General features: G+C 58.9%; 1 protein-coding gene across 3 annotated transcripts in view; it reads right to left on the bottom strand.

Annotated features, from left to right (window-relative positions):
- PAX3 (paired box 3) overlaps window positions 1–26,492 on the bottom strand; it is a 106,684-nt gene that overhangs the window by 41,673 nt on the left and 38,519 nt on the right. For all 3 annotated transcript variants that reach the window (XM_061566216.1, XM_061566215.1, XM_061566214.1), the window contains exon 5: window positions 43–245. In XM_061566216.1, the coding sequence (XP_061422200.1) occupies window positions 43–245 (203 nt within the window). The remainder of the gene's footprint in view (window positions 1–42; window positions 246–26,492) is intronic.

The raw sequence follows: 26,492 nt of genomic DNA, 5'->3' as shown, positions 1-26,492 counted from the left end.
CTCTGGCGGGTCGGGCAAGGCACCGGCGGGGCCTCGGCTCACCTGCACGCGCGCCTCCGTGAGCTTGGTGCGCTGGGCGAGCTCCTCGCGCGTGTAAATGTCCGGGTAGTGCGTGCGCTCAAACGCCTTCTCCAGCTCCTCCAACTGCTCTGCCGTGAAGGTGGTGCGTGAGCGGCGCTGCTTGCGCTTCAGCGGCAGGTCCGGCTCGGAGTCCACGTCCGAGCTGTCCTCCACCGTGCTGCCTGCTGAACACACGGCACGGGCACGCACGGGCACGCACGGGCACCCATCGTCAACCACCACTCGGGCAGCACGGCCAGCGTGAACGCTGCGGCTGCCACCGCTCCCACCTTAAGATCGACGGGGACATCAGCACTCGGCCAATTATCAAAGCTGCGCAGTGTCCTGTCGTAAAGTTCAACGCAGCGATGCCGGTACTAGGCCTGGGTACAAATCAATATCCTGCTGCCACCCGAACACAAATGCCAATTCCTAGAGGGGGTCACTGACCTACCAATGGCAACGCGAGTCACCACCTTGGAATTTAACAACTTAGGGACAAAGATCTCTCACACGTGCTTGATTCCGGGTCATACATCCTGGCGTATGGGACTTTGGTGGCAATAGCGTCCGATCACTTGAACTGGATATCCTCAACAAAGTTAATATATACAAAACGATCACGTCACCGACTGCGATGGGACAGAAGACGTCACATGTGGTGCATTTCAATAAAATACGAATGAGATCATAATGTCTTCGCTGTTCACGAGCAGAAGACGTTGCGTGTGGAATGTAACGTGCATTTGTATTCGTTCTGATAACGATCCAAATGACAAAAAATTAAGTCAAGTGGGAATCCAATATAGCTAAGTGTATACGTTATTTCAAACAGCCCACATATATTTTAGGATAAAAAGTGGAAATATTGTGAAAAACACTTTGGTCAATTAATAAAATACGATGCCAACTGTCATCGTTATCATCATCATCGTAAGTCATCGTCACTATCACGTGATTCACAAGTCGCGATGAACAGCATTTGAAGCGATGTGATGAGACAAATCCGCATTGAGATGATCGTCTCAAAGCCAACCTAACCACACGGAGCTCAGTTTGAGCCCAAAAAAATCTAACATTTACGACAGTCGGTTATTTATAAAAATAGAAACAAGTCAAGTTTGAAACAACGCACAATAGAAATTCATTCAGAGGGACTCGGTGTGTAACTAGCGCAGGTCTCCACAAATAATTTGCCTTCGATGTTTTTTCGTTCGTTATCCAAACGAAAAAACATATATATATACGCTGTAAAAAACATTCATAAAGAGCCCTTATCTTGGAGGCGCGCAATAAACGCACACGCAGCACAATTTCAAAATCGGCGAAGAAGCGTCTTTGTGTGCGAAGAATGGGAGCCGTCCACAGACACGTTTTAAATATTCACAAAATAATTTGCCACGCTTCGCATTAATTCAAGAGCAGCGTTCGCTCCGTTACTAAATCAGCCCATGAAACCCAACACGGCCATTCTGGTAAAATTAGTCGGCGGCTGCGGCGGTGCTGGAACTCATGAAGCCGCCGCTTTGTGCAGATGCTGCACGTCGACGATGTGGACGAGGTGGATGATGTGGGTGATGTGTACAATGGGGACGAAGTGGATGATGTGGACGAGGTGGACGATGTGGACGAGGTGGACAATATCTACAATGTGGACGAGGTGGAAAAAGGAGACAGGAGATTAAAAGCGTGGCCACTTTCGTTGCAGTTTCAAATCAACGCCTCCGTTGGCCCCAATCGCTCGGGTCTAAGTTTTGTTGTCACTGCGAAGCCGGCGCTTTCAAGCAGGCGCGGTAAATCCGGGCGATTCCCATGCCGGAATTACTGTCGCTGTTACGGCCGCGCCGGAATCGGCCCGCGTGTAAAAGTGCTAAGCCGCCGCCGGGACCGCAACAAATCCGAGATTGGTACACGAGTGGCTCCCTAGGCCTCTTCCATCGCGCTCCCCAACAGGCGTGAGCGCACGAGACAAAGCCGGGCCCTGTCTCACCACTCGGGATTTGAACTCGCAAAATTAGACTCTGGGGCGCAAGCGGAGGGGCGGGCGGCGATGGGGCGGGTGGCACCATTTGGTTGCTTAGAAGCAGTTGGCCATGGCAGAGTGGCACTGTAGTTGTGTTTGGGGAGAGGTGGTGGCCATGGCAAAGTGGCGCTGTGGTTGTGTTTGGGGAGAGGTGGTTGGCCATGGCAAAGTGGCGCTGTGGTTGTGTTTGGGGAGAGGTGGTTGAGGACTTTGGGGAGATGAGAAGAGGATGAACGGGGAGGGGGGGTGGGCGTGCTGCTGTTGCGCGTTTGGCCGCCCACTCGCTGGCGCCCGCACGCTCACTGGCGGGCGCGCGGGCCCGCGAGTGCTGGAGAGGCCTTGGAGTGCGAGGCGCAGCGCTGATTAGTGCAACAAAAAAAGCGCCGGGATTACATTTTTCTCAAAGTCAGCATCAAGGAGCCAGGCCAAGATAGGCCACTCGCAACCACTGGCCAGGAGCTTTAATTAAACAAGGAATTATGGGATTACGCCGTGTGCAGCATTAAGGCCACTCGAGCTGCTTGCCGGGTCCCGCGGGGGACGTTATTACGCGGAGATAGGCAAACCCGCGGCCTAGCGGGATTTCTGTCGATAACGCCGCGTGGTGATGCATTAATGCAACGTGATTTGTTTCATACTGCTTTTTTATTTCCTTCTTTTAGAGGGGGGGGGGCAGGACGGGTGGGTGGGGGGGTTATTTCTTTTCCTTTTCGGTTTCTGCACAACTCTCTCCTGCTCGCCCGCCACCCCCCGGCCTCCCACCTATCACCTACCACCCCCCCCCCCCCCACATCTCTCATTCCAGTCTGTGTCTGCCCTCCCCCCCAGCCAACGAGATTTTTATTTATTTTTTACTGCTGCTGCCAAACGCTGCTGCTCGTTACTCGGAGAGAGGCGGCTGCGGTGGGCCGCGCGGTAACGCGGCGTGACAGTCCCAAGCGTGGCAGCCCAAATCTCACCTCTCCAGGACTCACGGTGGAGCCGTGAGTAGAAAGGCAAGGAGCAGAGAGGGGGTGGGGGCCGGCGGGGGCGGCGGGGAGTGGGTGGGTAGGAGGATCAGGAAGAGGAGGAAAGGGATGGGCGGCGAAGGCATTGGAATAAAGAGGTAGTGATGAGCTGAAGAGGGAGAGGCACCTCGCCTCATTCAGGGGAAAAAAAACGGAGTGCGAACCCGTGACCAAATAGGTTGTGGGTCAACGCAACCAATCATCATTATTCCTCCAAGGTCAATAAAATATGTATCACTTTGTGGCAAGCAAACTTCAGTTGTTAGAAAATAACAGATGTGCCTCTTGTCATAGCAATGTGGAATTTCCACCGATGGTTCAGGTAACGAGGCATGGAGCCCCGTCCCGGAGCGACGCACAAAGGGCGCTCGCTCCATCGCTCGCTCCATCATCGCGGGTTTAGCTGCCGGGGCGAGATGCTGCGGCGAGGGCGGACGACGACCGCCAAGCGTTGCGCAGCGACGGCGGCGCCGGGGCCATCGCCGTCCGCACGCCGCGTCGCTCGCCGGTGCCAAAAACGCAGCACAGAGAGGGGGCGAGGCGGAGAGGTGGCACGGAGGACACACCTTCAGAGGGGACTGCGAGGAGGCTCGCAGAAGAAGGAGGAGAGATAAAAAGATTAGAGGAGACGATAAAAGAAGAGCGGCCGAGGCACAAACGCGAGCGCACAAAGGGAGAGAGAGTCTCTTTGTTTTTGGGCCGAAAGCAAAGTGTTTAAGCTGTGAAAAAGCCTTCTGACAGGTGACTAATGCTACCTCCATCCGTCACCGGGCCAACCGTTGCCAGTAGGAACAGCCTTTGAACTTTACGGCAGCTCAAAGAGGAAGGTCAAGGAAAGGAGCGAACGGGCATCAGTCACTGGTGTCCAAATAAGTGGTGACTCAAAAGCTGTTTAAGAAGCGCACAATGGAACCGAGGCTGCCGAGTGAATTTGGAGGGCGCGACGGCACTGCCGTTTGGTGCAAATTGCACAATAAGGATTTAATTTGTACCGATTTAAGCAACTTACAGAGGGGATTGTTGAGCACTGGGTTCAAGCGGGACCGACGCCGCTGATGAGACACTGCAAGTCGAAACCGGGTCCAGAGTTTGCTTGTGTTGAATCTAGGCACTTCCAGAAGGCAGTTTGGCTTAAGTGTAAAAACAATTGCGTGGTTTTTTTGTGTGTGCGAATATTCTGGACACCGACGCTGTTGGTTGATTAGTGAGGGGACAGCAAGGGCCAGGGCGGGGTTGACGGAATTCGACTCGACCCTGCCGGCAAGGGTTGCCGCGAGGAGGGGGCCATCGCGTCGGCGGAGGGATTGTGCGTGCACGAGGGCGCAGCAGCGCGAACAGCCCACCGCTCCGCCACGCACACAGAAAGCGAGATTCACTAACGTTGCATGGGGCCAGGGCGGGCCCTCGGGGAAACCGAGAGGAACCGTTGGCGCGTTGTGGGGCGAGCCCCGAGTTTTAGAAGGAAAATAAAAGCTGGCAATTAAGTAAAAACCGCAGGGCAAAAATCGGAACGATCGGCACGCTCGGAGCAGCATGGGAGCGATCGAAACTGGAACTGAACGAGGATTATCTAAAACATTTAAAATATTGCGTTTCCAAAAAACGTGGTGCCGGGCCGCGCTGTGCCGACCGCGTTCGCACGACACGGCCGCTCCCCTAATTGTCTGTTTCCACACGTGGCCTCTCGTTGTGCTCGTTTCTTTATTTATTTTAAAGGCACTATTTCAGCGGCCGCCGCTGCCATATGGAGGCATTGTGCGCGGTGGCACGGCGAGTTATCTCGCGATATAATGGACAGATAATTCAGAGGCCGCCCTTCCTGAGCACAGAAATTAGTTCTGGCTCCGCCAAACAGAAGCGCGCGCAGAGCAAGCGGAGGCGGCCGTGGGGGTGAGAGTCGTGGGTGTGGTGGTGATGTGGTGGTGGTGTGGTGGGGGGGGGGGGTATGGGGTGGGGGGTGGCAGCGAGCTGAGCAGCCGTGCTGCACCTTTTGTTTTGTGGGAGCGCCTGGCTGTGGCTTACTGGCGGCAGATGGAGGATTCATCACTTACATCCACCGCACGCACCAACATCCCCGCACCCTCCTCCCTCCCGTCGCCACTCCACTCCGCTCTCTCACAAACCACCACCACTCCCTCCTCCTCCACCACCACCACCTCGCATCACTTCACCCTCCTCAGCACTCCCGCCGCCACCTCTCCCCCAGCGCCCGCTTTTCACGCCCCCCCCGCCGCCCCCTCCCCCACCCTGCCCGCGCCCTCCCTCCCTCTCTCTCTCTCCCAGGCGCCCTGCGCCCGTCCCGCGCCCCTCTCCCTCCGTCTGTCTGTCAGGGAGCGTCTTTTGTGCGCGCGCTTGGAGGGCGGGCCAGTAATGGAGCACATCATGGACTTCAGGCACCATCTGCGAAGTCTATCAAGCACTCCACTCCGTATTCATTGCTTTCTGACACATGCCCAGCGGGGAGTCTCGCGGGGTGGGGCTGCGGGCTCCGTGGGCTAGGGGGGGGGCAGGGCGGAGGGCTGCGCGGGGAGGCGGCAGGGTGCCGACTGCGCTCACCGCGGGCTCCTCGCCGCGCGAGGGGCTCCGCTGGGCGCGGGGACCCGCGGGGACCCACAGCCGGGGCCGCGCGCCGACACCGCGCAGCACCGCGTCGGCTAAAAAGTGAGACGCGTGGCTCTGACCCCCCCCCTGCCCCAACCACCCCCCCCCCCCCACGCTTTCTTCTCCTTCCACGTTCGCTACACCTTGCACGTTTGTCCAAGAAAATTGAACGAAAACAAAACTGTTCACCCCAATTAAGAACGAGGGTCGACTGTTACGAGCGACCCGCCGCGCCGAACGTGCGGAGTTTCCCCCCCGCCCCCGTCTCCTCCGCCCCCGTCTCCTCCCGTCTCCCCCCCCCCCCGCTCCCCCGACTTCGAGCGCTGTTTCTGCTCGCCGAGTTCAGCGGCGTGGGCAGCAAATGGGCGAGCTGGCGGTGCCCGCTGCGGGAGGTGGGGGGGGCGAGGTGGCCACGGGAGGACGCACTCGTCTAAGCCGCGTATGGCGCGTTCGGCAAAAATGGAAAAATAGCGATTTATCTTAAAACTCTTCGCGGGGTTTATTCTCTCATGAAAAAGCTCGGCAGCCCAGAAGACGCTCGCGGTTTTGAAGCCTGGCTCCTTGAAAAAAAGTTTCGCTTTTGTAGAATGAAGAGAGAGAGAACAGATCTTTTCTCTGTCTCCCAAGAACCCCCTCCCCCACCACCCCCCACCTCCCATCCTCATCTCCCCAGGAGCCCACGCCACTCTGAATACTGATCTGACAACCTTGCCCAGCACAAACGTGATATCAATAAAGTTTGACACAGCGACTGGCAGGACAATGCGCTTGCGTGGAAGGTGACTGGGTGAATATTAAAAACCGCCAGAGACCCAGAGACCCAAGGCGGGAGGGGAGGCGGCGAGGGCGGAGAGAGAGAGGAGGAGGGGGGCTTGTGGCCCCGCGACCCAACTTTTGGGGGCTCTGCATCGGCCATAAATCCACGACCTGGGCCTGGGTAAGGCCACAGAAAGGGAAGAGGTTAGAGAGACATAGAGAGAGAGACACACACAGAGAGACAGAGAGAGAGACAGAGAGAGACACAGAGACAGAGAGAGCTATCACAACTGGTGCCATTGAGAAGTGGGGCTCAACGAGAGGCACAGGAGGAGGAGGAGGCTCGCGCTCAGCGGCGCGTAGCTTCAAAGCCCGCGCGCTTTAATTCAATAACTCGCATTTGATCTCATCATTGTGCGGCGCTTTCACTCGCAGCGCCACGGCCACAGAGGCCGCGCCGGGCCCGCAGAGCGGCCGCTTTGTCCGGCGCCTTCGCACGTTGTGAGCGACGTGACTCGCTCGCCCGCCCGCCCACTCGCTCGCCCGCTCGTTCACTCAATCGCTCCCTCGCTCACTCGCTCGATCGCTCCCTCGCTCCCTCGCTCGTTCACTCAATCGCTCCCTCGCTCACTCGTTCACTCGCTCAATCGCTCACTCGCTCAATCGCTCACTCGCTCGCTCGCTCGCCAGCACAGAGGTATTTTTTTTACAAGATCTTTTTTTCAAACTTTGCCACCGCCAGTTGCAACTCAAACAACGACATCAAATGTATTTGTTTGACTGAAGAAACCCGGGTCGAGTCTCAATTTTAAGAATTATTAAAGCAAAACAAATAAAAAGTCAAACAAAATTAAGTACAGCGATTAAGCAAATCGAAATCGGCCCGAAAGGAAGAGTCACGTGAGAAGTGGCTGTGCGACGCATCGGTCCACGTCTCTCGTCTCCCGCCCCGAGCTGCCGGGGGAATTCGATCATCTGCCAAATCCGATGGGACGTCTCTCCGCGTGCAAGACGCCGCCGCTCGTCATTACTTCTCTACCCAGAATGCCACACCGAGTCCCGAGACCTGTTGCAGCAGGCTCCCGCTGTAGTTGGATCGTCGTCTACCAGTTCACGAGGAGTGACAGTTTGGCTTCTCGCCGGAGGAAACCGGAGGACGCGGAGGAAACCAATGCAAAAATGTGGGGGAGAATGAAGACAACTCCAGGGAGAAATGCGCCCGAGTCGGGAATCCGTGTTGTTACCACTGTGCCAGCTCCCCTGCCGCCCACAGCCCAGGCGAGGATTGGATTGTCCCATCAAATGGAAGCGACGACGAGAGGCGGGCTAAACGTTCACTTTTAGATGCACGTCGAGAAAAAAAAACACCACATGGTCCGTTGCACGTCCGTCGCAACGCGCAACGACGCCGCTTGCACGACGGTACAGGGGGACTGCGGCACGCGCGATGAAAGCCCTGCCGATCCACCACCGCACACAAGCGCCGCGCTGCTTGTGTATTTTTTTAATGATTAAAAAACGAAATGGATTCCTCGCTCAACTCTGGTGCAGCGAGTGGAAGCTGGGAGGGAATGAGGCGTGGGGAGACAGGAGGAGGAGGCGGATGACAGTGGGGGGCAGAGAATGGGTGGAATTGGGAAGGCGGAGGGGGAAAAGCAAATGCGTCACGAGCGTCGTTTTGTTGCCGTGACACTCGGATCGGCCCTGGAGCCGAATGTTTGGAGTCCCGCTGGGTCGCGTCGGCGAGAACCCACGCACACGCACGCACAGGCGGGGCACAAACGCACACGCACGCACAGGCGGGGCACAAACGAGTACGCACGCACGCGTACACAGACGTTAAACACACCGCGTTACACGCAAACTACGTTCCATTACACACACACAGTGCGTTACGCACACACACTTAATTACTCAAAGATCCCCTGTATAGCCTAAACAGACCGCTGGGGCAAGTGTTGTTAGCGAGCACCTTGCGCTACACACACACACTTTGGTACACACACTGCTACACACACACTACGGTACACACACTGCATTACACACACGCTACTTGACACACACTGCTACACACACACACGCACACTGCTACACACACCACCCGGATTCCAACTTCGCCCCTACCCCATGCACCGCTGTCGTGCCGTGCGCCGGGAGCGAAACGGGGGTGGGGAAGAGGAGGAGGAGGTGGGTGGTGGTGGTGAGGTGGTGGTGGTGGTGGGTGGGTGGGTGACGGTGGCTGAGGTGCGGGGGTGTGGTAATGGTGGTGGGGGGGAGAGAAGGGACCCCCACGATCCGGTTATTAAAGCCATAACAAAACTCTGGACAAATTTGCGATTAGTGCCACTCGTTGGCCGCGTGTTTACGTTGCGCGCAGGGAGAAGGAGGGTGGAGGAGGAGGAGGGGACACGGCGGCGCGCGCGCGTGCACAATAATTAATAATAAATACACCCGGAGCGAGCGGCCACGGCGTCCGGCCGAGACGCTGAAAGGCATAAAATGGGGAATGTTATGGATGTAGAAGCGATGTGTGGAGAACTCTTGATTTCTCTGCCCGCTCACCAGCAGGGAGGCCGCGCAACGCTCACCCAGGCCAGCAGCAGCAGCAGCAGCGCCCCCACTCCCTAGCCGTGGGGGCCGCGGCGGTGGGAGGAGGAGTGGAGGGGGGCCCTGATGAGGGGTTATGAATAAGCCCCCCCCCCCCCGAACCCAGCCCCGCACACAAACCCGCCTCTACTCACACTCGCTCGCTCGACACGCGCGCAGGTGAGCACAGGTGAGCACAGGTGAGCGCAGGGAGCGGGGCGGGGGGGCTCGCTCGGGCCCTCTGTGCCCTGCCGTGGCAGCAGCGCTGCGTCCGCCAGCTGCATGCCGAGGTCTGCTAGCCACGACGAGAGGCCTTCAGCAGGGAGTAACTACCTCGTTACTACCTCGTTACTATCTCATTACTACCTCGTTACTACCTCGTTACTACCTCGCGACGAGTGCGCTGCGGAGTCACGAGCTCAAGGAGCAGACGTAATCACCGCCTCTACAGGTCTCTCTCTCTCCGCGTAACAAATATGACGGGTTTGTTCACACATCCCATCAGCGCGCTGCTTCAGCAGCATTGGGGCTCAACGCAAAAAAATCTGGAGCGGTTGGTTTCGACCTTCGGTGTCTCATCAGCGGCGCGCGATTCGTGCTGCGTAGTTACGTGGGAACGGCTGCGCATAAAACAGACAAAACACGTGTCGGGAATTTGTCAAACTGCACGCAGCCAGCCGGGTAGTGGAGGGGGGGTGGGCATCCCGGCCAGACCGAGCTTGGTGTTTGTGTTCCGTCTCACGGATCGTCGGACCGAATTTCAAACGCCGCCGATGCCCCCGCCGCCGCTCGTGTCCTCCTCGGAGCGCTTCTTATGGCGTTGCCGGCTGCTGCTGCTGCCGCTGCTGCTGCTGCGGGGTCCCTGGGGGGACCCGGGGCTCATCGCCCGGCGCTGCCCACGACTTCAAAGCCTCCCCCGCACCCAGCAGCAGCATCGGCGGCAGCCCTCGTAATGGCATTGCAAGCTGCGCCGGGCGTCTCGTGCTCGCCCTCTCCTCTCCGGGGCTCCCACAGTTAACCCTTCGCCCGGCGCGATGTTGTTACAAGCTCCCGTGCTCGGTCCCAGCACCACCCCCACCACCACCCCCCAGTCTCGCACGCACAGATAAGCCGTGTTTGTTTGTTTGTTTGCGCGAGCGCGGCCCGTGGGGTCGCACTCGGCAAGTGGCCGAGGGAGGGTTATCTCGACTTCCTCTCACACTTTCCCACCATCAGCGCCGTCAATAGCCGCAACCGACCCCCACCCCCCGCTGTGCCCCCCCCCACCCCCCGCTGTGCCCCCCCCCACCCCCCGCTGTGCTCCCCCCGTGATGACCCGGCAGGGGAATTCTGGCAGGAAGCCCCCGGCACACGGCCTCGGAGTTGAAGGTCGCAGTTGAAGACTCGGTCTAGCAGACACTGCCCGATTCGTCTCATCCCACACTCTGTGTTCACCCACCGCACTGCAGGTCGCAACTCTTCTCTCTCTCTGCTTCTTCCCTCGCACTTACTCCACTCTCGAATTCCCTCCCTCCTCCCAACATCAACAATCGTCTCTATTCCGCCCACAACACCTTCCGACAACAGGCTCGCTCAACTCGAGTAACGTCTTCCTACACTCTCATCCGTGACGACGTTGACGGCAGTGATATTTAATCAACGTGACATTTGATTACAGTGCTATTTGTTGCTGGCCGTTTGACGTTATGGGCTTTTGGGCCTTTGCTGAGCAGAATAATAAATATGTTTGTAGACTGCAGGGATCCGACGAACGATAACGCTCTTTATCACAAATGTCCAGGAGCTTGTGCTCAAACAAAATTACAACTATCCTGGTCGACGATTCCCACCCGAGGCTTCTCTCCCCAGCACGCGGTGGCATCGCGGGCGTGCAGCGGCACGACCCCTGCCGTGACCTCGTGGGGTGCAGCTCGTGTCCGCGTGGGGTGCAGCGCGTGACCTCGTGGGGTGCAGCTCGTGCCCACGTGGGGTGCAGCTCGTGCCCACGTGGGGTGCAGCTCGTGCCCACGTGGGGTGCAGCTCGTGCCCACGTGGGGAGCAGCTCGTGCCCACGTGGGGTGCAGCTCGTGCCCACGTGGGGTGCAGCGCGTGCCCACGTGGGGTGCAGCTCGTGCCCACGTGGAGTGCAGCGGTGCCACCCATGACGCCCGATTCGGAGAACGACTCTCACATTTGCCCTGTGCGACTGCCGCACAAGCGAGCTCCTCCTGTGAGCAATGCCACGGCTCTGTTCCACACAGGCGATGCTCTAACACCACCTTCCCAAATCTCTCCCTCCACGTACACAATTAGATTTTTTTTTACAAATCCCATCGAGTGCACTATCACCAGCATTGCTTTCAGCGAAGCTAACTGCTGATGAGACACCGTTGGAACCGGCCAAGTGTTTGCTCGTGTTAAACCAAAGCTGCTGTACCATAAAAAAATCACCCCCAGAAACTCCTGTGACTGTTGGGAATGTGTAAAATAATTATTTTACTTTTCCATGTGGTGGGCCAGGTGTGAGAAGGATGCGATTTGTCTGCTTATCTGTTCTGTGTTTGCTACATGGGTAGCCAGATACTGGGCCAGCACTGCTGTGAAACTGGGTTCGAATCCAGGTTGCATCCCCCAGTGATTAACCAGCCAGGTTCTCAAGCGCAGTGAGAAAGTGTGACGGTGTCAGCCCGGTGCTCAACAACGACTGCACAAAATTACATTTTGACGAATACGTTTTTCAATTAATCGCGGAAGGTTCCAGCTCCGAGAATCAAATCATTTGGTTTGAGTGGCACGTGATGAACATTGTTTGGAGGCAAGAGTAAGCGTGCCCCTTGGCTGGATAAAGAAATTTATTCAAGTGACCTCAGAAGTTGTTCTGTACCAACATCTTTCGGAGCCATTCTACGACACGGGGTGACGCACGGCTCGCTGGGAGAGCCGTGCTCACCTCTAGAGTCGTGCTCACCACTAGAGTCGTGCTCACCACGAGAGTCGTGCTCACCACTAGAGTCGTGCTCACCACTAGAGTCGTGCTCACCACTAGAGTCGTGCTCACCTCTAGAGTCTCACCACTAGAGTCGTGCTCACCACTAGAGTCGTGCTCACCACTAGAGTCTCACCTCTAGAGTCGTGCTCACCTCTAGAGTCTCACCACTAGAGTCGTGCTCACCTCTAGAGTCGTGCTCACCACTAGAGTCGTGCTCACCTCTAGAGTCTCACCACTAGAGTCGTGCTCACCTCTAGAGTCGTGCTCACCTATAGAGTCTCACCACTAGAGTCGTGCTCACCTCTAGAGTCGTGCTCACCACTAGAGTCGTGCTCACCACAAGAGTCGTGCTCACCTCTAGAGTCTCACCACTAGAGTCGTGCTCACCTCTAGAGCCGTGCTCACCTCTAGAGTCTCACCTCTAGAGTCGTGCTCACCTCTAGAGTCTCACCACTAGAGTCGTGCTCACCTCTAGAGCCGTGCTCACCTCTAGAGCCGTGCTCACCTCTAGAGCCGTGCTCACCACTAGAGTCGTGCTCACCACTAGAGTCGTGCTCACCACTAGAGTCGTGCTCACCTCTAGAGTCGTGCTCACCACTAGAGTCGTGCTCACCTCTAGAGTCGTGTTCACCACTAGAGTCATGCTCACCACTAGAGTCGTGCTCACCTCTAGAGTCGTGCTCACCACTAGAGTCGTGCTCACCACTAGAGTCGTGCTCACCTCTAGAGCCGTGCTCACCACTAGAGCCGTGCTCACCTCTAGAGCCGTGCTCACCTCTAGAGTCGTGCTCACCACTAGAGTCGTGCTCACCACTAGAGTCGTGCTCACCACTAGAGTCGTGCTCACCTCTAGAGTCGTGCTCACCACTAGAGTCGTGCTCACCACTAGAGTCGTGCTCACCTCTAGAGTCGTGCTCACCACTAGAGTCGTGCTCACCACTAGAGTCGTGCTCACCTCTAGAGTCGTGCTCACCTCTAGAGCCGTGCTCACCACTAGAGTCGTGCTCACCTCTAGAGTCGTGCTCACCTCTAGAGTCGTGCTCACCTCTAGAGTCTAACCTCTAGAGTCGTGCTCACCACTGGAGTCGTGCTCACCACTAGAGTCGTGCTCACCTCTAGAGTCGTGCTCACCTCTAGAGTCGTGCTCACCACTAGAGTCGTGCTCACCTCTAGAGCCGTGCTCACCTCTAGAGCCGTGCTCACCTCTAGAGCCGTGCTCACCTCTAGAGCCGTGCTCACCTCTAGAGCCGTGCTCACCACTAGAGTCGTGCTCACCACTAGAGTCGTGCTCACCACTAGAGTCGTGCTCACCACTAGAGTCGTGCTCACCTCTAGTCGTGCTCACCTCTAGAGTCGTGCTCACCTCTAGAGTCGTGCTCACCACTAGAGTCGTGCTCACCACTAGAGTCGTGCTCACCACTAGAGTCGTGCTCACCTCTAGAGCCGTGCTCACCACTAGAGTCGTGCTCACCACTAGAGTCGTGCTCACCACTAGAGTCGTGCTCACCACTAGAGTCGTGCTCACCTCTAGTCGTGCTCACCTCTAGAGTCGTGCTCACCTCTAGAGTCGTGCTCACCACTAGAGTCGTGCTCACCACTAGAGTCGTGCTCACCACTAGAGTCGTGCTCACCTCTAGAGCCGTGCTCACCACTAGAGTCGTGCTCACCACTAGAGTCGTGCTCACCACTAGAGTCGTGCTCACCACTAGAGTCGTGCTCACCACTAGAGTCGTGCTCACCTCTAGAGTCGTGCTCACCTCTAGTCTCACCACTAGAGTCGTGCTCACCTCTAGAGTCGTGCTCACCACTAGAGTCGTGCTCACCACTAGAGTCGTGCTCACCTCTAGAGTCTCACCTCTAGAGTCGTGCTCACCACTAGAGTCGTGCGGTGTTTGTAGGCGAGCGGCGGCAGGGAGTTCGCGTCTCCTGCGGGCACTTCGGCTCACTCGGAGTTTCTCAACAGAAACGGAAACCGGCGCGGGGGCGTTGGCACCTGTGCCCGCGTCGACCGAGAGCCGAGGCCCCCACGGAGTCTCGGGACTCTCTCGCGGGAGGGTCCTGCGCTGTGACGTTTGGCCGGTTCCATCTCTCGCGGTTTCTATTTCGCTTGAAAAAAAATGAGCGCTCCCCGGCGGTGCGGTGCTGTACGGCGGCGCGACCGCCACAACCGCCGCGGGCGTGCGGAGCGCGAAGGCAAACACGGTTGGAGCGCGGCGGGGCTCTAACGAGCGCTTGGCCCGTCTCCAGTGGCGCGCCGAGTCGCCAACGCAAACGCGAGCCGTGCGGCAAGTCCCGGGGGCGAGCGCCGATCCGGCCCGGCGATACAACGGGCGAGGTCGCGGCGCGTCCATCACGCGGCGCGCACCCCACAGCTCACAGCTCACATCGCCGCCCGCGATCTCGACGGGAACGCTCGGAGACTGTGATTGTTGGCCGCGATTCCTGAGCACCGGGAACGGAGCGCGCGGGCGGCAGTGCGGGAGACGACTAACCAACATTGCTCGTTGTGAACATCATCGTCACCATCATCACCATCATCATCGCCACCATCACTACCACCATCACCTTTGCTTCATTTAATTGCTGCACGATCTTTTAGCTGTTTTTGGTGTTGTGCTCATTCTGGTCTCTTAAGATCTTCTCACCTGGTTACACAAAATACAATTTTAGCTTGAATCTCAACCATCATCAATGTTGTCGTCGTCATCACCACCAACATCACCACCAACATCACCATCAACGTCGAGGTGATGACGATGATGGTGGCTGTGGAGGATCGCGCCACTGCCAAATTTTCCCAACATCGGCCTAATCGTTGCGTCTCTCAAATCCCACGATTTATGTTTTGTAGTATATTCAAATTATTTCTGTACGATTTAGACGCTGCGATATGTAACCAAGTTACTATGACCATCAACACCTTCAACGTAATCATCATCATCATCGCATCCTCCCGGTTCCCTGCGACAGGTAAGAGACACTCGACGAGAATCCGCGGAGGTGAAAAGCGATGCCGAGGCGCTCGTGGTCGCGCGCTCACTGCAATTTCCGTGTTTCCAGAGCGGCCGTTCACGGAGATTTACCAGAAATCCACTCGATTAGCGGCGCTAAGTGGACGGAGGAGGCGGCGGCTCAGACGGGAGGATTGGGGCGGTGTGGCGCAGGTGCGGGAACTAATCGCTTTGTTTACTCGCGGGCCAAGTGGGGACAACTGCCATTGAAAAGTCATTAGTGGCAAGTTTTACGGGGATTTTTTTTCCGGGCCTAGATTCCGGCGGCAGACACTCGTGTGCGCGCCGCACTTCAAAGCCACTTCCGCCCCATTCTTCGCAAATTAAATTTGCGAGCAGAGGTAATGCGTGCGCGAGCGGGGGGCGGGGGGGGGCGGCCCACGCTCGTGGCTGTTATTCCACCTGCCGGATGATGGTACATATTTCATTTGTCGAGGAAATTCCCGTGGCCCTCACGTGAGACGCTTGCCCCCCCCCCCGGGCGGTTTTTTCATGAGCGCGCCCGCCACTCTCACAAAAGGGGCGATTCAATTGGGGGGGGGGGGGGCGGAGGGGGGGTCGCGTTGTGGCCGTGGCGAGCGGGGGAGCGGCCGCGGGGCCCGGCGCTCGCCCGCTCCGTGAAGGACTCCTCCTCCAACTAACGGCGGAGTCGCACAACCAAGGGCCGCTCTCGCTTGGCCAATGCGGCTCCCTTGCCGGCGGAGCGTGTTCGTCGTCATCCCGACAAGGTTGAGACGTGATGACGTCAAATTAAATAAGACGACAAATCTACGAGGGCGAACCCACCGCGTGCATCTCTTGCATTTTCATCTTGGCAGATGTATCACCTCTCGGTTGTCTGTGGATAGATCCGCACCCTGCGATAGGAACGTGTAAGTTCCACCCCCAGCTCCGAGCGGTTCGCAGGAGATGAGAGTTCCCTCCCACCGCTCCAGACGCATCTCAACAGGAGTGTCCGACTCTAACTTCGCTACATTTTAGGAGAATCCGTTCATCTATTATTGTGGTGGATTGTGGGTAATATGATTGGCATAACCGAAGGGGTGAATCTCTGTCTCAGCACGTGAACATGAAACGGCCCCCTATGATCCAGGAGCATCTCATTCAAATGGCAAATCTCTGGACCGGCTTTGACTTCCACGAGTCTCATCAGCAGAGCGCGGCCCACCGACTCGTCGTTCGGAGTGCTGTGCCCCGCGGGGGGGAGGGGCGCAGGGTGGACGCGAGACAGAGCGAGCGAGCGAGCGAGCGCATCGGGCAGCCATCCTCACGCCCGGCACGACACTCGGCAACCTGATGACGACTTCCTCTTCACCACCACAGCAACATGGCCTCACCTCCCGGCTCCCACCGTGAGCCTCCCCGTGTCGGGTTAAGTGGCAACAGAGGCGCGTGGGGGGGGGGGGAAGTGGGGGCGAGGCGGGGGGTGAGCCGGTGTGGTCGGACTGCCGGGGTTTCGGCTTCGGTGATTTCTCTGAAGCTTTGCTGGGGGCTGCTGCGGGGGGGGGGGCAGGGACAGGACGGCACGAGGAACGGGGGGGGGGGTGCCGGGGTTGGAGTGAGGGCAGCGGGAAAATCCATGGAGGTTAAACTTGTTCCAGCTGTGAGCCGCGAGCACCGCAGCACTCCAGAGGCTCGCGGAGCACGGGGAGACGCGGGGAGACGCGAGGAGACGGGGGGAGGCACGGGGGAGGCAGGGGGGAGACGGGGGAGGCAGGGGGGAGACGGGGGAGGCACGGGGGAGGCACGGGGGAGGCACGGGGGAGGCACGGGGGAGACGGGGGAGGCACGGGGGAGACGCAGGGAGGCACGGGGGAGGTTCGTGGCTTTGAGCGATGCCTGCCCCCCGATGCCCACTCGTGCAGAGTAAGCAACACTTGCTCCTTTTGGGGAAGTAAAACCCCAAACAACAACAGCGGAACAAAAAAAGATCCGCCAGCAGGTTTTATCTGCCACTTACATGCCTCCATAAGCAATTCCACCGGATAATTTCCCGAGAGAAAGAGGCGCGGTTGTAATTAATAGCACGGCTTCAATCAAGCGCCTCGCCAGTCATCCTCCTCGTCAGTGACTGCGGCCACGGCCCCGCAGCGCCGCTCGCTCGCTCGCTCGCTCGTCCTCTGCGCTGCACGCGCCGCTCCGCGCCTCCCACGGGGATTCTCGTCCCTGGAACGTCGGCACTGCCAGGGCCTCTGTCGGCACTATCGCCATTCCTCCTCCACCCCCCCCTCTCCTCCTCCTCACCCCCCCCTCTCCTCCTCCTCACCCCCCCTCTCCTCCTCAACCCCCCCCTATCTCCTCCTCACCCCCCCTCTCTCCTCCTCACCCCCCCTCTCCTCCTCAACCCCCCCTCTCTCCTCCTCCACCCCCCCTCTCTCCTCCTCCACCCCCCCTCTCCTCATACTCCCCCCTCCCCTCCTCATACCCCCCCTCCTCTCCTCAACCCCGCCCCCTCCCCTCCTCAACCCCCCCTCCTCCTCCTCAACCCTCCCCCCTCCTCCTCAACCGCCCCCCCCTCTCCTCCTCCTCAACCCCCCCCCCCTCTCCTCCTCCTCAACCCCCCCCCTCTCCTCCTCCTCAACCCCCCCCCCTCTCCTCCTCCTCAACCCCCCCCCTCTCCTCCTCCTCAACCCCCCCCCTCTCCTCCTCCTCAACCCCCCCCCTCTCCTCCTCCTCAACCCCCCCCCTCTCCTCCTCCTCAACCCCCCCCCTCTCCTCCTCCTCAACCCCCCCCCTCTCCTCCTCCTCAACCCCCCCCCTCTCCTCCTCCTCAACCCCCCCCCTCTCCTCCTCCTCAACCCCCCCCCTCTCCTCCTCCTCAACCCCCCCCCCTCTCCTCCTCCTCAACCCCCCCCCTCTCCTCCTCCTCAACCCCCCCCCTCTCCTCCTCCTCAACCCCCCCCCTCTCCTCCTCCTCAACCCCCCCCCCTCTCCTCCTCCTCAACCCCCCCCCTCTCCTCCTCCTCAACCCCCCCCCTCTCCTCCTCCTCAACCCCCCCCCCCTCTCCTCCTCCTCAACCCCCCCCCTCTCCTCCTCCTCAACCCCCCCCCTCTCCTCCTCCTCAACCCCCCCCCTCTCCTCCTCCTCAACCCCCCCCCTCTCCTCCTCCTCAACCCCCCCCCTCTCCTCCTCCTCAACCCCCCCCCTCTCCTCCTCCTCAACCCCCCCCCTCTCCTCCTCCTCAACCCCCCCCCTCTCCTCCTCCTCAACCCCCCCCTCTCCTCCTCCTCAACCCCCCCCTCTCCTCCTCCTCAACCCCCCCCCTCTCCTCCTCCTCAACCCCCCCCTCTCCTCCTCCTCAACCCCCCCCCTCTCCTCCTCCTCAACCCCCCCCCTCTCCTCCTCCTCAACCCCCCCCCTCTCCTCCTCCTCAACCCCCCCCCTCTCCTCCTCCTCACCCCCCCCCTCTCCTCCTCCTCAACCCCCCCCCTCTCCTCCTCCTCAACCCCCCCCCTCTCCTCCTCCTCAACCCCCCCCCTCTCCTCCTCCTCAACCCCCTCTCCCTCAACCCCCCCCTCTCCTCCTCCTCAACCCCCCCCTCTCCTCCTCCTCAACCCCCCCCTCTCCTCCTCCTCAACCCCCCCCTCTCCTCCTCCTCAACCCCCCCCTCTCCTCCTCCTCAACCCCCCCCCCTCTCCTCCTCCTCAACCCCCCCCCTCTCCTCCTCCTCAACCCCCCCCCCTCTCCTCCTCCTCAACCCCCCCCCCTCTCCTCCTCCTCAACCCCCCCCCCTCTCCTCCTGCTCAACCCCCCCTCCCCACCCCTCCTCCCATCCTCAACCCCCTTCCCCTCCTCAACTCCACCCCCCTCCTCAACTCCCCCCCCCTCCTCAACCCCCCTCCCCACCTATCCTCAACCCCCCCCCTCCCCTCCTCACCGTCCCCTCCCCTCCTCACCGTCCCCTCTCCTCATCGCCGAGCGTCTTGCTGCCCCCGACTCCCTCCGAGTGACGAGGGCGTCGGCACTGCACCAGCTGCCGACTCGCCACCTCCCGCCCCTGCCCGTGCCTCCACGCAAAACTAAACACGTCAAAGTACTTCACGCACAGCCCACGTTCACTTGAGCCAATGCTGGTGAATCGCGCCAGATGTTCATCGCCTCGGGACCCATTTGGCAGTCCACTCCGCATTGGTTCAAGCGAGCCCCAATTCTGCTAACGAGACAATGAATGGCGAAACCGGCCCATCGCTTTGCTCGCGATGAACCGATGCTAGCTGAAATGTTGCACTGCCAGAAGGAAGGGCCGTGCTGTCTGGCGAGATGTGTACGGAATTCTTCAGGGCAGGGAGAGATGTGTGAAGGACGCATTCACTACTTGTGAATTCTGCTTCTTGTATTCTGCAAGACGACGCCGATGATCACTTTGCGTTTTGCTGTCAATCTCTCGGTCTCACTTCTCCTCTGGCCCGGAGTCTTCTTCCCATAATTCCCCGCTCTAAAACCCTCCTCCTCCACCTCCTCCTCCTCTCTCCTTCTCCTCCACCTACTCCTCCTCCTCACCACCCGCCGCTCCAGACGCGCTCGTTGCCAGTATTTGCTCAGCAGCAGCGTCTTGAGGTTCGAAACCATTCACACGTTTTATAAATCCACTTTGCTTTGTGATTGTATTTAAATGTGTACAAAAGCACTTGCAAAAGTCAATAACAACGGATTAACAGATTAAGACGGGCGCATGCGTTGGCTCGCGCGCGCACACACCAGCCAGCACCCGCCACTAAGTGACGGTGATGTTACCACATGGCACGTGCCAGGCTAGGTGCAGACAGACAGATCTTACATCTGTGTGTCTGCAAATGCTGTTAGCAAGCACCTATTAAGGCCGAGCAGGCACAGGCGCGGATGGTGTAGGCAGCGCCATGTCCGCTGTCTCCCCAGAGCTGATGATTACGCACACCAAACCGCGTACTAATTTGAGGCCGAGTCGACCAAGAGGAGGCCCAGGACCAGTTCAGATAATCATCACTCGTGTCGGTGGCCGTGAGCGTTATTCGAACTCGGGTCACTAAGTGTCGTAGCGAAACGAGCCAATTGCTACAACATGCACACGCACAGACTCACACGCACAGACTCACGCACGCACAGACTCACGCACACACACAGACTCACGCACACACACAGACTCACGCACACACACACAGTCTCACACGCACACACACACACAGTCTCACACACACAGACTCACGCACACACAGAGAGAGACACTCACACACACACGGAGAGAGACTCACGCACACACACAGAGAGACTCACGCACGCACAGAGACTCACACACACACACACAGACTCACACACACACACAGACTCACACACACACACACAGACTCACACACACACACACAGACTCACACACACACAGAGAGAGACTCACACACAGAGAGACTCGCACACAGACACACACACAGAGACTCACACACACACAGAGGGATTCACGCACACACACAGACTCACGCACACATACACACACACAGACTCACGTACACACACACAGACTCACGTACACACACACAGATAGACTCACGCACACACACACCACAGGTGCGCGTGGCCACCCCAAGAGCCGTGCCTGCGAGAATCTCCGGATCTCGCGTCCGACGATGCGACATCGGAGGCGCGCGCCGCGGCTCTCCCGCTCGGCACCGATTGTGGCGGCGGTGGCGGTGAAGGGATGCGCGCGGGAGAGGATGAGCGGATTAGAGGAGTCCCCTCGGGAATCGGGGCACCCAGCCACGGGGGGGGGGGGGGGGGGAGGGTGGGCGGCACCGCTAATTATCTCGCGCTCACACCGCGCACCGCGAGCCTCGCCCGCAACACCGGCGGCAACACGCCGACGCCGCGGTTTTTAAAAGATACGCGTAATATATTAAATTGTTGTTATTTATCTCTCCCCCGACGACATTGCCACCGTGATTTCGGCGGCGCGTCAGTCAAGAGACGACGGATCGTTCCGTGCGCGGCTCCCGCAGGTAGCGGTGCGCCTCCCGTGCGGGAGGACGGCTCCCGCAGGTAGCGGTGCGCCTCCCGTGCGGGAGGACGGCTCCCGCAGGTAGCGGTGCGCCTCCCGTGCGGGGGGACGGCTCCCGCAGGTAGCGGTGCGCCTCCCGTGCGGGGGGACGGCTCCCGCAGGTAGCGGTGCGCCTCCCGTGCGGGAGGACGGCTCCCGCAGGCAGCGGTGCGCCTCCCGTGCGGGAGGACGGCTCCCGCAGGTAGCGGTGCGCCTCCCGTGCGGGAGGACGGCTCCCGCAGGTAGCGGTGCGCCTCCCGTGCGGGAGGACGGCTCCCGCAGGTAGCGGTGCGCCTCCCGTGCGGGAGGACGGCTCCCGCAGGTAGCGGTGCGCCTCCCGTGCGGGAGGACGGCTCCCGCAGGTAGCGGTGCGCCTCCCGTGCGGGAGGACGGCTCCCGGGGAGAGACGGCGGCGCGCAAATCTCTTCGCCGGTCGCCGCGGGGCATGAGCTGCATGGGAAGCAACGCCCTAGAAAACGCCAATCGATCTGAAAATGAGTCACCATAAGAGCTTGCATTTAACCAGATTAAGGGCAGGACCAAAGCGTAACCAGGGCACATATCTAACAAGAGAGGACCCGTATTGCCAATACATGTCAGGCAGTTCAAGAGCATTGGGTTCAAGCAAGCCTGAATCTGCCGATGATGAGAGACTGAATGTCAAAACCAGTCCCAAGTTCGCTTTTATTGAACCAATGCCGTCAAAATGATGCACTCTTGGAAGAAAAGCCTCATGGCTGATTGGATGTGTAAAAAGTTGTTTTTGTTTCGTGGAGAGACAGATATGGGAAGGAGGTGAATGATTCGCGATGGGTTTCCTTGGGGCAGTCACTGGTGACCGGGCCGACACCATCAACCCCACACTCGGATTAATCACGGTGGCTGCGTGGCTGAAACCCGGATTTGAACCCGGGGTCTCAGCGGCACCGGCTCAGCGCTCTGACCCCTGATCCACACGGTCACCTGAGCAGAGGCGATTCTTACGCTTTTGGTAAACCGAGCCGGCCACTCGAACGCCGCGCGGCAACTACGGAAAACCGCGGCGTGCGGCTGCGTGCGCCAGCCAGCACCAGCCGGGGCGGGCGGGCGGGCGGGCGGGCGGGCGACCGGATCGCGAGCGCGGTTTAATGGGGGCCGTGCGGGTGATATCCCTCGCCAGAACTCCTGACCGTACTGTCGGAATAAGGGCCCCGCATAAATGGATGGCGCTGAGCTATGGTGAGCGCCGGCGAGCCGCAGCGCTAATGCCGTTATTATTCGCCCGCTTTAGCCTCGTGTCTAATTAATGGGGCCAATTTTGAGCTGGATCTTAAGGCTGTGGAGACCCTTAATTACCTGCGTGCAAATCCCCGAACAAAAGGGCGCCCATTTACCCCCTTTCTCCAGCAGTAACAACCTGTCCTGCTTGACCCCGGCATGGTAGTACAGCCATCGCTGGGCCGCCGCGGCCAGCGTCTGACTGGTGCCGCGCTCGCACGGGGCTCACCGCCACTAAGCCACGGAGCCAGCGCGCTGGGTGGATGGGCGAGCGAGCCCGGCGAGAGGGTGAGCGAGCGAGCGGGCGGATGGGCGAGTGGGCGGACTGGCGAACGGGCAAGCGGGCGAGTGGGTGGACGGGCGAGTGGGTGGACGGGCGAGTGGGTGGACGGGCGGGCGGGTGGACACGCGGACGGGTGGACGGGCGAGTGGGTGGACGGGCGAGTGGGTGGACAGGCGGGCGGGTGGACAGGCGGGTGAGCGAGCGGGCGGGCTCGACGTCGCGTGGGAGGAGGAGAGGCGGAGGAGCGTAGGGAACGAGACATCGTTGAGTTTCCGTCAAAGCCCGCGGCTGCACGGAGTAATCTTTCAAACGCTCAGAAAACGTCCACCAATCTCCTCCATCTTCAAACGAGCGTGGAGTGGCGATCATCTCCGATCATGGGCACGAGAACATACAGGGCAATTCCATGTTCTTCAGGCAGGGGCCAGGCGATCCTGAGGATGATCACTTTTAAATTCCCACAAAGTAGCGTTTGTGAAACGAAGGAGCGGTGGAGCGGCAGATTCCGCGCAGTGCGATCGCCTCGGCGACCCGAGTTCGAATCCTCGCCAGGGTTGACGTCAGTGGAGACCCCAAAATCTGACCCGATCACGTGAGCCCCCTACACCAACCGGCACTGACAAGCATGGTGAAGTATGATCAAACAACCCTCGTGATCGATACAGCAGTGGATTGCCAAAGGATTGATTATTTACTTTTATTGTTCACACGCACACAATTTATGTGATTTTGTGTATGGCATGGATTATGCATTTCCTGTAGAGACAACATGTAAGAGTATTAAGCTAAGAAAGTTACGAATGTTTCTCCCCGATATAAACGATTTATTTAATGCAGTAGCCGCGATGCCTCGTGGCTACAATCACTTGATGTGCGAATTAATAATTTTGTTAAAATCGCTATCGAGCTCAGCGCCGAGTCCCTGTCACTTCTTCTCTCGTTGTCAGAAAATTAAATCAGAGAAGGAAGCTCTCCCCTTCAAATGAGCACCCCCCCCTCCGCCCCAGCGCAGGAGAAAAGTTAAAGAGACGAGCACAATAAATCTGTACATCTTCCTCCGTTTTTAATTGCCCGCCGGGTATTTTAATAAGCGGCTGCGGTTATCTGTGACCGCGTCTCCCACCGTGTGGCCCTAATGAGGCTTCACTGCCCAACCACGCAGAAAACGCGGCACGGGGGCGGCGGCCGTGGCGGGCGGCCGCCGCCGATGACCCAGATGAGTTCGTTCCCCTCTCTCCCTGGCTCGCCCGCTCTCCGCTCTCCCCTCTTCGCTCTCTAAAACCCTCGCAAAAAAAAAAAATCGGGAAAAGATCTGACGAGGGCTCCGCGTAATCTCCCGGCTAATTCCGCCCCGCAAAGTCGCGCGTGCGCGCGGGGGACATTTTTGACGTTCTCGCGTCGGCGGGGAGCTCCTCGCCGCGGTAATTGTGCTCGTTTCACTCGGCTCTCAGATCTCGGCACGGACCGCCGAGACGCGCTCAGCGCCCACTCCCTATTCCCTCCGGGGGCCCCGCGGAGACCCCCCCCCCCAGCCCCCACCAACTTCCTACGGGGCTCCCGACAAAGACTAAATAAACACGCGGCGGCGGCGACAGTGCCCCCCCCCCGCCCGCCACCTCCTCCTGGCCCGCTCCCTCGATATTAGTTTACTGTAATTCAGAGTCAAGCACCCCCTGTCACAGCCAAAACCACAATGGCCGAACAAAAGTCCAGCGGATTGGCGCCGAGTGCCAAAGAATTCGCAAAAGCGTCGTCGTTCTACAACAAGCCGGGAAACAAAAAGAGATCCAAAGTTAATCTCCCGGCGATGGCGGTGGCGGCGGCGGTTGCTTGTTTTTGTTGCTGTACTGCATCCCGTCCCGAATCCACGGCCACCCAGACTCCCCCCCCCCCCCCCCCTGTGCTGGGAGGGACGTCGATGAAGCGCATCGATCGAGCGGTTCGGTGCTCGCTCGATGTAAATGTGGAATTTAATTCCACGCCGGGCGGTGTAATTGACCCCTCTTTTAGCCGACAAATTGTCCAGCACGCTGCTGCTGCTGCTGAGTGCGCCGCTCGCCGCGTCGATTTACACCTCGAACCGCCAGTGCTGGATGGACTACAGAAGAAAAAAACTTCCACAAGCCACCGCTCCTTCCCAAACTGTTGGAGATGTTACTCAACAACAATAATAATAGCGGTGATGTAGACGTTTGTCAAGCCACCATTGGATGAAGGTCTCCCCACGCTCTTTCAGTCACGGAGGTCGTTTGACCATACTTCCCCACATTAGTCACCGGCGAAGAGGGATGACCAGGAAATCGCTCACCAACGACGTGCGCCACGGGCACGGATCGAGCCGAGCTCAGGGCGGCTGAGGGCTCTTGGCCCAGTGCGCTAACCGCCGCGCAACCGCTCCACCCATATTTTTAAATAGGCTGCTGTTTATTTTTTATTCCTCCTCCAAGACCCCCCCACCCAACGCCCCCCCCCGTCCAGCCTCATGCCCCGCCCTCTTCGCGAAATCTAAGGCGAATTCAGCGAAGCTCAAAGCCATTCATATCGGAGCAACCTTTGTTTGCGATTTAACTGGTAATGGTTTTGAAGGTGCGGCGCTCGGGGCTGTCTCTCTCTCCGTCCCGTCTCCCCGTCTCGCCCCGCGGTGTTTTGAAGTGAGGAGCGGGGCGGCAGATTCACATGTCAGCGCGTCCTCGCCCGCTCCCCGAGACCCTCCCACCGCTCGCCTGCCCCCTTTGTGGGCAAGTCCATCAAGAGACGGAAGTAAAAAGAGGAGCTTTGAACGGGCGGCGAGAATGAAAGCGGGATTATACGTCGTCGGGTTTACGTGCCAGGGAGCGCCTAGGAGACGCCGGCGCCTCGGAACGCCGCCACCGCCCCCTTCTCCCGAGCCGACGCGCCATTGTCCCCGTGTCATTGTATTGTGCGCGCATCCTTTTTAAGATATTTAGTCAAGTGTTGGTTTATCTAAGACACTCTCCTGACATGCTGCCCATTCTAAGGCGTCTTGTGACTTTGGACCCAAATGCTTTGAGAAATAAAAAAAGAAGAAGAGATTCATAAAAAGGGGGGGGGGGGGGGGTTGAGTAAAAAAAAACGAGCTTTCTACTTCTTTGTTGCAGTGGCCACTTTGTTGAGATATTTCAAAAGATAGGAGTCGCGCAGAAAGGGCCTCTCGTCTGCATTGAAAGGAAAAAAAAGCAGCCCCCTTCGTTGTGCATTTAGCAGCACGGGCAGAGCTTGGCACGGCGGAGCGCCGCCGCCGCCAGCAGCAGCAGCAGCGACGGCGCGGACGTCGAAAAGTCGCGGGCCGGAGAACCGCGTGGGCCGCGAACTTCCACCCAATAACCAATCTGCTGCTCCACGGAGCGGCTCGGGGTGCCGCCGTGTGTCGCAGCGGGGCGGCCTCTAAGCCAGGAGCTGCAAGCGCCGCGAGTGAAATTGCGGCGGGGGCTGCCACGGTGGTAGGCGGTGGGCGGGGGGAGGCATGGAGGGGTGGAGGGAGGCGGCGGGGCTGGGATATTTGGAGAAATAAATTGACATATTCTGGTCGTGCCGATCTCTAATTACGTCCATTCGTTTTCACCGTTACTCTGAGGCATTATGGGGGATTTTCCGTGTGCCCGCAGCGGACGGCCAATATGACCCCGGCGGAGGCAGGAAAGGTGGCGTCTGTGCGCACAATCACCCCCATAAAGCAATCGAGCCCTCGACGAGTCTCGCTTTGATGGCCACCGTTTGTGTTTTTTTTTGTTCCTTTGCCGCCGTTCCCCACAAAGGGCTCTCTCGCCAGGGCCCGGGGAACGCTTCTGTTGCCCATTTTCTTTTTTTTTTCTCCTGCCACAAACAAAAGTGGACAACAAACAGCCGAGGCCCGGCCCCTCTCCTCCTCCGCTTCAGACGAAACTTAATCAAGGCTCCCGGCCGTGAGGCTGTAAACG

The sequence above is a fragment of the Lethenteron reissneri genome, chromosome 36 (genome assembly GCF_015708825.2).
Source record: "Lethenteron reissneri isolate LAM-NWPU_2019-01 chromosome 36, ASM1570882v1, whole genome shotgun sequence".
Lineage (NCBI taxonomy): Eukaryota > Metazoa > Chordata > Hyperoartia > Petromyzontiformes > Petromyzontidae > Lethenteron > Lethenteron reissneri.
The sequence above is the reverse complement of the archived record's forward strand: the minus strand, read 5'-3'. Positions and strand labels throughout refer to the sequence as shown.